The sequence below is a fragment of the Paramormyrops kingsleyae genome, chromosome 23 (genome assembly GCF_048594095.1).
Source record: "Paramormyrops kingsleyae isolate MSU_618 chromosome 23, PKINGS_0.4, whole genome shotgun sequence".
Taxonomy (NCBI): Eukaryota; Metazoa; Chordata; class Actinopteri; order Osteoglossiformes; family Mormyridae; genus Paramormyrops; species Paramormyrops kingsleyae.
This window is the reverse complement of record NC_132819.1, coordinates 21099194-21111680: the sequence shown is the minus strand read 5'-3', so window position 1 is coordinate 21111680 and position 12487 is coordinate 21099194. Positions and strand designations below refer to the sequence as shown.

At 46.0% G+C, this 12487-nt stretch overlaps 1 protein-coding gene across 1 annotated transcript; it reads left to right on the top strand.

Moving 5' to 3' along the window:
- The first annotated feature begins 3053 nt into the window (after positions 1-3053).
- olig4 (oligodendrocyte transcription factor 4) lies at positions 3054-4495 on the top strand. The gene has a single exon (XM_023820192.2). It carries the CDS (start codon positions 3311-3313, stop codon positions 4193-4195), a length of 885 nt encoding a protein of 294 aa, XP_023675960.2. The 5' UTR covers positions 3054-3310; the 3' UTR covers positions 4196-4495.
- Positions 4496-12487: the final 7992 nt, after the last annotated feature.

Genomic DNA, 12487 nt, shown 5'->3' with positions numbered 1-12487 from the left:
GGAGATATATATATATATTTTTTTTTTCGTTTAATAGATGCGGATCGTTAATATGCTCAAGTCGTTAGCGTGGGAGATTGATGGCCGGGCATGAAAAAAAATCACGCGGAAACCACAAAGGGCGGCGCATCTGGCTCATGCTTAATTTATGCGTAACAAAATATGTATTTCCATTACAATTAGCGCATCGCTAATCGACGCATCGTTCGCACAGTGGCTGTTTCCTGCCCTTGACCTCCAGGACCTCTAGACGTGGTTTAATGGTCCTTAAGGAGATCACATGGTATCGCGCTGAAATTTAACGGGAATATGGAAGCGGGTCTGGAACTGTTTGAATGCACATCGGCATTGCTGTCAGGCCTCCATCCAATCCGTTGGTGTTAGCGTGATTACCATCTAGGTCACTGAATCACACGGAAAAATCCGGAAAGAATATCTGCCTGAAGCTCAACGGACGAACTTCAAATTTTTCGTGAAACAGAGTCACAAAGGGGAGCCTGTCAGGATGTGAGTATTAGGATGACAGTACTCAATGCAATGCAAGCAGAGACCCCCGTGACCACCCCGCTCTGTCCTCTCCAGCTGGCTCACCGGTCAGCCCCAAGCCTCCATTCTCTCTCGCTCGCTGACTTCCTGTCAAAAAAATTCCGGGGAAAAACTAGCAGAGAGCCAGCAGCTCAAGCGGGAGCAGAATTCATAAACAGGCTGCGATCGATTGACTTCACTTGATCTGTCCTGCACGTTCCCCTGTCCGCTTCTTAAAATGTGTGTAAAGGTAACATATCCTCTGTCGATGTGCGTGGTTTTCAATGTTTTTATTCACTGGTTTTTATGGATTAGGGAGAGTGTGCGAAAGTGTGGTGATGCAGGTCCTATGGTGGGTAACTCTGCTGCCTCACACCTGGAGAGCTGTGTGTGTGTGTGTGTGTGTGTGTGTGTGTGTGTGTGTGTGTGTGTGTGTGTGTGAGCGGGTATACCTATCCTTAACATGATAAATATCTGTTTTTTTGTCCCTTATGGGGACCGGTTTCCTGGCTCTGGTGACTGCTATGAAAAAACTAAAAATGCAAAAGCTCTTGTATTTTGTTTGCTTAGGGCTGGGTGGGGGTTAAGGTTGTCATAGTTAGCGGTAGCATTTTCCCCATAGAAGTGAATGAGCGGTCCCCATAAGGATAGGTATACCCAACATGTGTGTGTGTGTGTGTGTACCCTGTAATGGACCGGCGTGGAGTACTCCCTTCTTTGCCTTGTTCTTCCTGGAATACCCCCCCCCCCCCCCATGTAAGTGGTTGAGAGATGAATAGATGGAGAATATTAAAGGATATGAAGACATCCCCCAAACCTTAATGAAAAAAGGCTTTCTGCATAATTAATTGCACATAGCAGACCACCCAGAACTCAGCTCTCAGACATCATGACAAAAACGGCCATTTTGGCCATTTAAATAACAGAAATTGTAATCAATTTTTTCCTGGAGAGCACATTTTCCCTTCTGTGTTCCTCAGAGTGTTTGGTCTGCTTGTTTTACAGACTCCGTGCATCTAAAAATACAATATTTGTACGTATCTGTATGAGCATTTATAAAAAAGTCTATATTCTGTCTAATTTTGTTAAATAGCCAGGGTTTTGTCTTCATGACATGCATTTACTGGAGCAAATTTGTACATGTCAGAGTTACATTAGAGATTTGCCTGAAATTCATTTTATCTCTGGGATATATTTTAAATTTAAATTATGTATGCTTTCTATTATGCAGTTATTAGTAATTTATGCAGTGTTTAAAAACTGGGCATATTTATTTAGACGGAAAAATTATCGTATCACATGCTGTAATTCCCGTTCGATAACGTAATTTTTTCCGCATTTTGTTACTCTTTGGACCTAGGAAACAACATCACAGCGGTCGTCAAGGAGATCTGAGACCTGGGCCCGATTTGGCCATTAGCCTCATTGAATGACCGGCCCACACTCTCCTGAACCCCTTTTCCTTAAACTACTGTAACCTTTAGCGTGATAAAGGAACTTAACGCGTAGGCTTATCCGTTAAACACCCCCCCCCCCCCCCCGCCCCACAGTGTCAATGGATACTTCTGAGCTTTATTATACTGATGTTAATGAGTCCGCAACACTACGCTACTTACGCAGTTAAGCGGTGACGGTAACTACAGCTTAGTTAGTTAACTGGATTAAACTTTACGAAACGATGAAAGAGACGTGTGATGAAGTGTCGGTTAACTCTCAGGACCCTGCTAAGTACCCTTTTAACCGACCTCCCGCCACACCTCCCCAAAAAAAAAAAAAATCCCTTCAAATGTCAACAAGGCAGTTTTGCCACCTGGAATAGAAAAAAAAATTATTAGCAGTTGTGTGTCAGTTGAGACTCTGCACAGTCAAACAGTGTTTGCTTTTCTCAATGTGATTCAATCAATCCCATAATTTTCTAACCACACAAAATGCGCAATCAATCGTAAATTTGTTTTTGCTGAAGACATTCACCGATATCAAGCCGAAACATTTCCATTTACACCGAGACACTTCCGAACGTCCACATTGTGCCAGCGGTGGCCTTATTGACGCTGTTCTCTTCGTCAGGAACCTTGTTCTGCTAAGTTCTGCAAGGTTAATTTCACACATGAGACAAGCACCTGCACGCCAGCCTATCTATCTATCTATCTATCTATCTATCTATCTATCTATCTAATATTTGTAACATCTTTTGAACATATACATTTTTAGTTTTTGTGTCATACTGTAACCTTGATTAATAGTCTTAATATTGATTAAACCTCTATGCTATTGCCTGATCTTTTTTTAATTGGAAATAGCCATGTGACTAGTTTGTCCTTTTTCGCACCTTAAATAATCTTTAAACCTCATTTGATGTGACTCCGTCACTGTGAACGATGGCCCAGTGTGAGCCCTGGTCTAACTGGTGCATTGTCCCTAACAGTAACATTAAACGCTAATGTCCCCTTGTTAAGTGATTCAAAGTGTTTTATTGCTAGCAAAAGTTTCAGATCAACCCCCCCCCCCCCCCACCACAATAGGCGGGAGTCAGGAAAATTCTATAATTAGAGCTACAGGCTGCCTCCAAGCTGCCCCTCTTTGTATATATGTGTAAATGTGGAACTTTAACCATCTAGGGGAGGATTAGGTATTGGGTCATGTTAAATGGAGCCTGGTGCAGGATCCCCTTCTCTGATTGGCTGTGGTCCGAGCTGCATGATTATGCAGCCCATTGTTCCTTTGTGGTGTTGGGTGGGATATAAATGAGGCCACGACCAAAAGACTCATTCAACACCACCTTCTGATGTCCACGCACACAAAAATACTGCTGGTTTCCAGGGTCCATTTTCAAGCTTTAAGAAGGTCATCCCCCGCTCCACGTCTGTCTCCCAGCAAGGCCCGTCGAAAGGTTCGAGGAACGAACACGCAGCCTCTGACTGTCGCCGAGATGGACTCTGACGCCGGCTCCATCTCCAGCCGCTCCTCTTCTCCAGACCCGATGGAGAAGGGTGGAGGTGTCTTGTCCGCCAAGGTGCTGCAGGCGTACTGCAGGGATCCAGGAGCCCAGAGCGGATCCCTGATTCCGAGCAGAGGGAAGTCCAGAGGCCAGGCCCGGTCCACCAAGGAGAATCCAGAGGACCCGCAGGACCTGCGGCTGAAGGTGAACAGCCGGGAGAGGAAGCGGATGCACGACCTGAACCAGGCCATGGACGGTCTGCGGGAGGTCATGCCCTACGCCCAGGGCCCCTCCGTCCGGAAGCTCTCTAAGATCTCCACCCTGTTGCTGGCGCGCAACTACATCCTCATGCTGTCCAGCTCACTGGAGGAGATGCGGAAGCTGGTGGGGGACGTGTATGGGGCCGGCCGTCCGGCTCACACGGCCCGCTGCGGGCCCGCCGCCCCTCCGTCGCTGCCGCTCTTCCCGCTGGCCCAGTCCTTGCCATCGCTGCCGGGCACGCCACCCCTGCTCCAGCCACCCTCCTCGGCTTCATCGCCACCTTCCGTCCACTCGCCGCCCGCCGCCGCCAGCTTCCCAGGCTTCCGCCTTCCTCATCAGAACCCCCTGAAGGACATGAGCCACGTCTCTGGCTCCTTCAGGCACTTCCCCAGCATCCCTTGCCCGTGCTCCCTCTGCCAGCCCCCCTCGACTTCCATACACAGCCTGCCCAGCCTATCTATAGGTAAGTGAGCAGGCGAGTCCCAGGTCTGGCCATCGCAGAGCAGGCCGCAAAATGGACACGAGTTCAATCCCTGAAAGAACTCAAACACGGACCTGTAAATCTTTCTGGAAAATGGGTGCCTTGCTGTAAACTGCATTTTAGTTTTTGTTCAAGCCAATGCTACTTTTACAGAAAAATGTTTAGCTAAATGCACTTGTGTATTTTCTTTATCAGACTCTAGCCCGCTATTTTTTGTATGTATATTATATTATACAGTGCACTGAAGTTCTTACTTGATGTTCTGAATTTATTCTTGCCGAGTGATCGTGAGGACAGCTGCTATCGAACTGTCTTGTGAGCTGTGGCCAGCAGAGAGACGTAGAGAATGTCCTGCCATGTTTTTGTACAGCTATATCATTTTTTTTATTAAAGTTCTATCGTCATACACGGCTTCCTCGTCTTTCTGCTCCCCATACGCGTCAGTCTCCCCCACGCTCACAGCCGGCTCTCCGCTATCCCCACGGTAAATCGTCACGTATGGCTTCCTGTCAGCATCGTCCTGGAAACGAGCTGAGGAGTTGAAAAGGCTTTTGTTGGGCCCCCCCCCCCGCGGACATCTATCCCAGGGCCACTTATTCCCCCGTTTAGCGGCCGTTTGGGCTAAGATTCATGGGCCAGGGGGCGTCGCGTCCCTCGTGACGCTCCACTTTCGCTGCTGACCAGCTGTGAGGAGCACTCGGCCCCTGGCCCATTGTAGCTTGAGGGCCTCACAATGGCCAGAATGACAAAGGAACCCGATCGGGCCCTTTGGGGTCATCAGCAGCCAGCAGGGGGCCCCTTGAAGATCAAAAGGCTTCACAAGTGGCAGGGGCACGGCAAGACACGTCAACGTCCGCGAGGCCTCCAGACGAGCCTCGTTTACATTGCCCCGGCCGCCAAATTAGTCAAATATCACATCCAGATCATCCAAGCGTTTCGGTTGCACACTAAAGGAAGACATCTAATCTCTCTTTAATTTTTAATCAGATTAGCCTAACAAGGTTGTACAAATTGGAAATAAACTCTTTTCGTGTCTAGCAGAAGGATGCTGGGAATTGCTATACTGCCTGTGATCCACCACTCCGTTTCACTACAAAAAACTGTACTTTTTCTAATCATTAATTTTCAGAGAGTGCTGACCACTTGTTCTTCTAAAAAAAACATCATTTTAGATTTTTGAGGGCTTGAAAAAAGACTTAGCAGGTCTGTGGGCCACAGGATCTCTGGCGTTAGGCTGCCGGGGGCCGGGATGGGCTAAACGAGGTCCCTAGCCTGGCGTCAGTTCAAAAGCTATTTTCTTCGCAGTAACCTTGCTCCATTGGATAAAGGCTCGCCAACAAAGGCAGTTAGCGCTAACGAATAAGGCGGCGTCGACACGAGAGGCCCGGCCATTGTTGTGACCAATAGACTGCCATGTCAGCTGACCAGTAGGGGTTAACAGCTGGCATCCGGGGGGGAGCTGGTTGGAAAGGAGTAAAGGAAGGGGGTTTTCTGCTTACGCCTGGCCAAGTTGAGGCAGGTGACAAAAGCAACTGGGACAAGATGAAATGGGAGAATAGCGTTGGGGAGTCACAAAAAAAAAGAAACTGGCTTTCAAAGTCCTCTCATATCAGGGTGGGGGGGGGGGGCTAGCACGCTTTCAATCTGCTCAAGTTTTTGAATGTGGCTAAGGCCTGTCACGTCCGAGAGGAGCATTTGCAGTTTGATTTCAGCCGTGATGATGGGGGGGCATGTGTGTGTCTGCCTGGTACTTTCTACCCAATCACCTCTACCTTTTGCAGGAGGTTTTGGGACATGACCTCACACTGGGATGCCAGTCTCCTGATTGGTGGCAGACTGCCGATGGCTCGGGCGGCAGTAGAGAGCGGATGCGCTGAGCTTACGGGCCGTGATCCAGTACGCCGGGCCGTTATACCTGTGTGTCTGGCCCGTACACGCTGACCTTTCCAATGAAGGCTCCTGCTACTGTCATCTATTTACCCCCATTGTAATCCTCAGCATCAAATAGCCAGCTGAACACAGACCGCTGGAGGAATGAGGGACAAGGGGATGGATTTGTCATGGTTATTTTAAGACAACGTACAGGAAACTTGCATTTGGCAAAACCTGCAGAGATCTTGTATACAACGGTGGTGACAGCAAAACGGTGTGTGCCCAGAGTACAATGATGCTCTCGCTTGTTTACGTCCCCAAGGCTGTACAGTAAATAAATGCAAGTCAGTAAGTACAACAGCAAACAGGAAATCACAATAAATACAGACAAACACAGCATTTACATGTACAAAGGACACATTGGAGGAGGATTCTTTGAATAAAGTGTCAAAATGTTAGCATTTAGTGCATAATTAACATTTGTTGATGAGCCTAATTGCCCCAGATAAAAGCTACTCTGCATACGGAGCTGAAAATGGACGCAGCCTGCAATTTAACACCGGGAACAACCTCGGAACTGATGAAAATAAGGTCAGCTTAGTGCTGTTAACTGCTTGTTTGTTTTGCTTGTGTGCAAAATTTGATTTAACGACGCAGTGAAGATCTGCTGATACGCTGGGGGATCTTTTAATTGCAGGTCATTCCACGTGCCTCAGTACAAAAAAAAAAAAACAGCGAAAATGTTAATATTCTGTGTGACTTTTATTTGGAATGAGCAGTTAGTTTAAATGAAAAACTACTGCTTCCAATGAAACTTTATTTTCCATTTGTACATCAGCATCCATCAGTTTCTGCAGATGCTAACCTGATCTCCTTTTCCTAAGGTTTAGAGGTGAAAGTCAGTCAACCTGTCATGAACAGGCGCGATGCACGGAATGGGGAAGCAGGAAAGGGACACGTAGGACTAGGGAATACAGGATTTATTGGATAAACGGAGCAGGGACATGGAACAGGCAGTACTACACAATCAGACTACAATCAACTTCAATGACAGACCTAGGGAAACGTACTCTAACGCGGACAAAAATACACAGGACATATTGAAATAACAGGAGACAGCTGGTAACAATCAGGAATTCACACGAGGTTAATGAGGGGGTGTGGCACACATGAGGATCGCATGAGCAGAACATGACACAACCATTCCCACTGCACCCCTGCAGCATTTTGTTTTTCAGGAGAGAATTAAGGTCCATGTTTATGGGTCCGATGGATGGAACTACTATGCTCAAAGGATTCAAACCAATAACCATCCGACAGGCTCAGGCACATTGGCCAATCCTGCTGAACCACACGCTTCCTGAAGTGGCTATTTCAGGTCCAGAATGTAAAAATCCAGACCAAGATTTTGTTTCAACCAACCAGTTGACTATAAAGAGTCACAGTTACACAGTACCCAGCTGGTTGGTTGAAACAAAATCTTGGCCTGGATTTTTACTTTCTGGACATGAAATGTCCACTCTGCTCACTTCTCATATAAAAGTCACGCCCATACATAAGGGTTAGTAGTGTTCAGTACCTGCATTCCTTTCCCTGAAATAGCATTTATGGAAAGTTCTCGTGATGCTGATGGTGTCACGCACGGATGACACTGAGCAGTGAGTCAATTAGCGACTTCTATAGACTTACATCTCAGTGCGGCTGCTCAGTCGGCACTGGAAGTTTAGGTGGGAGGATGAGGGATTTGGGGTCCAAATACAATAAAATGGATGCACCCCTAGGACTGGAGAAGTGAAGCATTTGTCAGCGGGGAATATCGTGGAGGCAGTGAACATACCACAGAGAACCTTCTTCACAACGCACATCGATTATTCCGCTGAGTGCGAGTGTGATCCCCAGTGAAACTGCACACTTACTGCCCTGCTACGCCTCTAGCACTTGCCATCGGAGTTCAGAGTGTTGTTTTACTGTTATGTTAAATGCCATTCACTGCACGCTTGATCTGCACAGGAGTCAGGCCAAGGCAATACTGCTGCCACGTCCTGATTAATTGTCCAGAGAAATGCCTGCATTCGTTTAAATCGATTGAAGCACTGATACCAGTCTTTCCAGCTCCAGGCTGGAGGAGAACAAAATCGAGAGATATTTTAGTTCCTAGCCAGCAGTCCCTGAGTGTATGTTAATGCATCAAAGGTTACCGCTTAAAAATCCATCCGCACACCGCGGGAAAAATAGAGAAACCAATTTAACCCACATCTTGTTTTTCGAGCTGTGGGAAGCCAGAGTACCCAGAAGAAACCCACATGATACAAGGATGAACATGCAAACTCCACACTAACAAAGTCGGGGTGGGATTCAAACCATGCATCTGTGTGATGCCCCCTGGTGACCACAAACAGTCACTACATTACGTTTTTAAAAATGGATTCTTTATTTAGAAGAGGCTGACCAACTATCTCCTGACTCTACTTGATAGCTGTCTACTTAGTTTTTAAAACATCTAGGGGGGGGGTGACTTTTTGAGTGGGTCTCCAAAAACCATAAACCCCCCCCTTGTCAACAATGCTGAGTCACCACGACCCCTGCAGCTTAAACATGAGCCACACAAATGTATGTCATTATTTCTAATTTGATCTTCAGGCTTGGATTCCCTAAGAAACTATTCTGGTCCATATTATTCTGAACACTAAGGCTTCTCCTTCTTCAGCTCTGATGGTCTTTGATGTTCAGCTGTGCTCCAGTTGTCACTGCAAAACATAGGGAGTACTTGCAAAATCTTTAGGTACCAAAAATCATATTTCCACATGAATGTGTTTCAGGCTGTTCCGTGCGACTCATTTATTTTCTATTTCATTAAGAAATTAATGTTGGTTTTAAGAAATTGAATTTTAACGGGTGGCAGGGGGTCCCGAGCTGGATGGATGGATGGATGGATGGATGGATGGATGGATGGATGATTTTAATTTAATGCTTTAAAGGGATTGGCTTGACTACAGCTTTAGGCACCTGGGGATGGGAGGCAGGCATCTTGCTTACTCTCTGTTAAATGTATCTGATGCACACATAATCTATTATTTTGACCACCTCTACGGTACCAACAAATCTCTTATGCAAAGCTGCAAAATGCCAGCATAGAACATTCAGGCTATATTCGGGCTCTGATGTATTTGGGAAACAATACAGAACGTACGCACTTGTAAGGAGTAAAGTAGATTCAAGAAGACCATTAAAGCTGGGATGCAAAATATATTCTGCATGAACCATTATTTGCTTACAATGCCCTGTTGGATGTCTAAGAATATTTATGCTGCTCATTAGTACTATAGACTGCCGTCTGTCTGTGTACTGCTTGCAGCACAAAAGACAAAGTAAATTTTAAGTTCAGACAATTTAAGAAGTCTGCTGTCGGAATTTTCCCAACACTAAATGTCGGATATATTTGCATAAGTTACACAGCACCCTCACTACAAGCAGAGACAGGATAGACAGAAACGAGTGATTTCATTCAAGACGTGTAACCAGATATTTTCCGTAGAGAACGGGTTTTTTTTTTTAAATTAATGAATATTAATAATGTTACACAACACATTATACGACTAGCTATCGTATTATTAAAAGGTCCAGTGCACTGAAAAAGATTTCAGTGCTCGAAAAAGCTGGCAGTAAAAGATGAAGAGGACGACGAGGAAAAAGTAGATTAAACCTAGTCATTACAAAAGATGAACATGTCATTGAAGGACCAGACAGAAAAAAACATATTCTGGAGAAAACCCGTCCTCTTGGAGCCGGAATTGCTGTATTTCCATTCTTAATGCTATCGGGTGCTTCATTCGCCATCTAGTGGTGGAATGCTGTAAGTGTCTCTCAGACAGATCATAATCCTTTCCGAAAAGCTCTGAAAAGGAAGATCGCTGACAGGAGCGTATGCGTGGGAACGCTGTATTTCTCGTGTGCCCCAATGAGCATCAAAGGGGGGGTTATCTATGACCATGCATAACAGTTTCTACTGGCCCGTTTTTGGGAATTCCTTCCCGTAGGTGAGCGCCAAAGTCGCAGCTAGAGGAGCTCAGCTGGGAGATGGAGGGCGGAATATCTTCATTTGTCTTTTTGAAGCTCCATTTTCTGCTTGGCTGACAGCCTGATCCTGTCGAGTGTCCTGCAGATCCACTGGCACAGTGCTCTCCTACCATCAAGGTCAACAAAAATGTTTGGTCTTCTGTTTTATCCCAGTTGGCGTGTTTTTTTCTGAGTTTTAATATGTATTCGGTTACAGACTTAAGAAGTTTTGTTTCACTTCCCTTCAAGATGAATTTCAAGCTGTGCAGTTGGCATCCTGAAGGCTTGTACCCTGGGAGATGACCCTCTTCGAGGAGCACCTCGGACTCTGCTGGACACCACACGTCTCTGCTGGTCTGTCAATCTGCTCTCAAAATCCTGATAGCCATTCTTGCAGGTTTGGACTAGCTTGAATGGTGCTTCTGGAGAAGTGATGGTTTCTTCTTCTTGGCCTAAAAACGAGAAGAGAGCGACATAAGAGATTCAAGTAGCGCGTTTTAAAATAAATGCAAACGGGAGTGTAAGAAACATTTTATAGCCACAAACATTCACTTAGAGACCCAGGTCGCACGAGAAGGCAGCGCATTCCTGAGATGACTGTAAACACTGAAATGTAACATGTTCACAAAAAGAAACTGTTGCATAAACAACTTTGACGCTCATGGCGACGATTCAGCTGGGGCCAGAAATGAGTTTCCAGAGAGAGGAAGAGCTAGATCATGAGTCAGTATGTTTCTTTTAATTATTTTTAAGATAAACTGAGTAAGTCAGGCCTGAGCCTAAATCCGATATTTATTGGGCAGATTTGGGAAAGACCACACAGCACTTGCTCTGGACAGCATTTCCCTTGATATTTACAGGCTTGGTCCGGAACAGTTCCTGAAGCAGCCCCCCCCCCTTGGCAATTTCTCATAATGAATTCCAACACAATAAACATCACCTTCCATCCATACTCCGTTTTCCTGCCAGAAAAATGAAACCTTTAGGTGCAGTTGTGTGGGAGAGATTGGGTGCTATTTTGAAGGGGGGGGGGGGCGCTGTTGTGCCAGACGTAGCCAGGGGGGTCAATCTAACCATTACGGCCTGATTCAGTGTTAATAACAGTACTCATTCAATACGGAGAAATCAATACTTCCTTGCAGAAAATGCTCTTTTATACTATTTCATATTTTAAATGGAAATACTCACATGTGAGTATAGGTGCAGGGTTTGCTGTTAACTGCGTTTTACCTGGCGCTTACACACCTTGTTTACACATTTCCAGTCCAGATAAATCATCCCTCTGCAGCACTGCTGGCTCTGTACGGGAGGCTACGGGCGCTTCCACAGCGTGTTGCAGCACACCCCTAATGATGGCCGCCATTAAGACCACATCGCAGACTTCCCCAGGGCCTCGTCTGGCCACTCTGCCCATGATTCTCCCCGTTACAGCTCTGCCGCTCCAGGCCTTGACGGTAACGACACAGCCAATCACGTCCTCTCTCCAGACGGCCTGCTTTATGCTCGGCTGACTCTGATCGGCCACGGCGGTTCATTTTAACTCATAAATATATTATATAAACAATGTTTTCAAGGGAAGGCCTAGCCAGGGTCAGGCCTAGCTATAGGCAGCCTGGGCACATGCCCAGGGCCCCCATCTTACCTGCGCTGTGGAGGGAGTGAAATAATCATCAGCTTTCTGCCTGTAGCTTCACACCTTCAGGGTTATAGGTTCATGGTGCATGTGGAGTGTGGAGTGAGCACTTCCTCCAGGTTCTCCTGTCCAGGATGTTTCCCAACTCATTTTTGCTCCCTCTGGGCTCCCTGCCAAGAAATCTACAACGGCTCTTCAAATCTGGCCCTCGATTCCAAATCCAGGCCGTGTTTTCCGTTCTGCCGGGTAGTTAGTTTAATAATTACTGATTCTGATTGGTCAGAGGCTTCACACCTGACTGACAGGTAAAAGAAGGCTGGAAAACCAGCAGGACTCGGGGACTGTGGTTTGCATAGGTGGTCTACAAAAAGGCGGACTGACCTTATTCTCAGTAAGCAGTATGGAAGACGGAAGTATGTAAGAAATGCATGTCTATGGATGTTAAGGAGTGTGCTTAAGGATTAATTTAATTATGTGTTTTATAAAATCTTTCTTGCTGAAACCCACTTTACAAGCCCATTAAAAGTAAAATGAGGGATTAAATTGCAATACTGAAGGTCATATACCATATACATATATATTTTGCAGGTTGATACTGTTCTCCAGGAAATTGAAGTTAACCATCAAATAGACAAACATTTGCTTCTCAATGTTTGTTCCTCTTTCATATCGGTCGCCATGCATGAAGATGCATTTTGGTCAGTGCACGATGAACCGGCTC

Coding starts and splice junctions, on each gene's coding strand:
- olig4 (XM_023820192.2), top strand. CDS start 3,311: ATGTCCACGCACACAAAAATACTGCTGGTTTCCAGGGTCCATTTTCAA.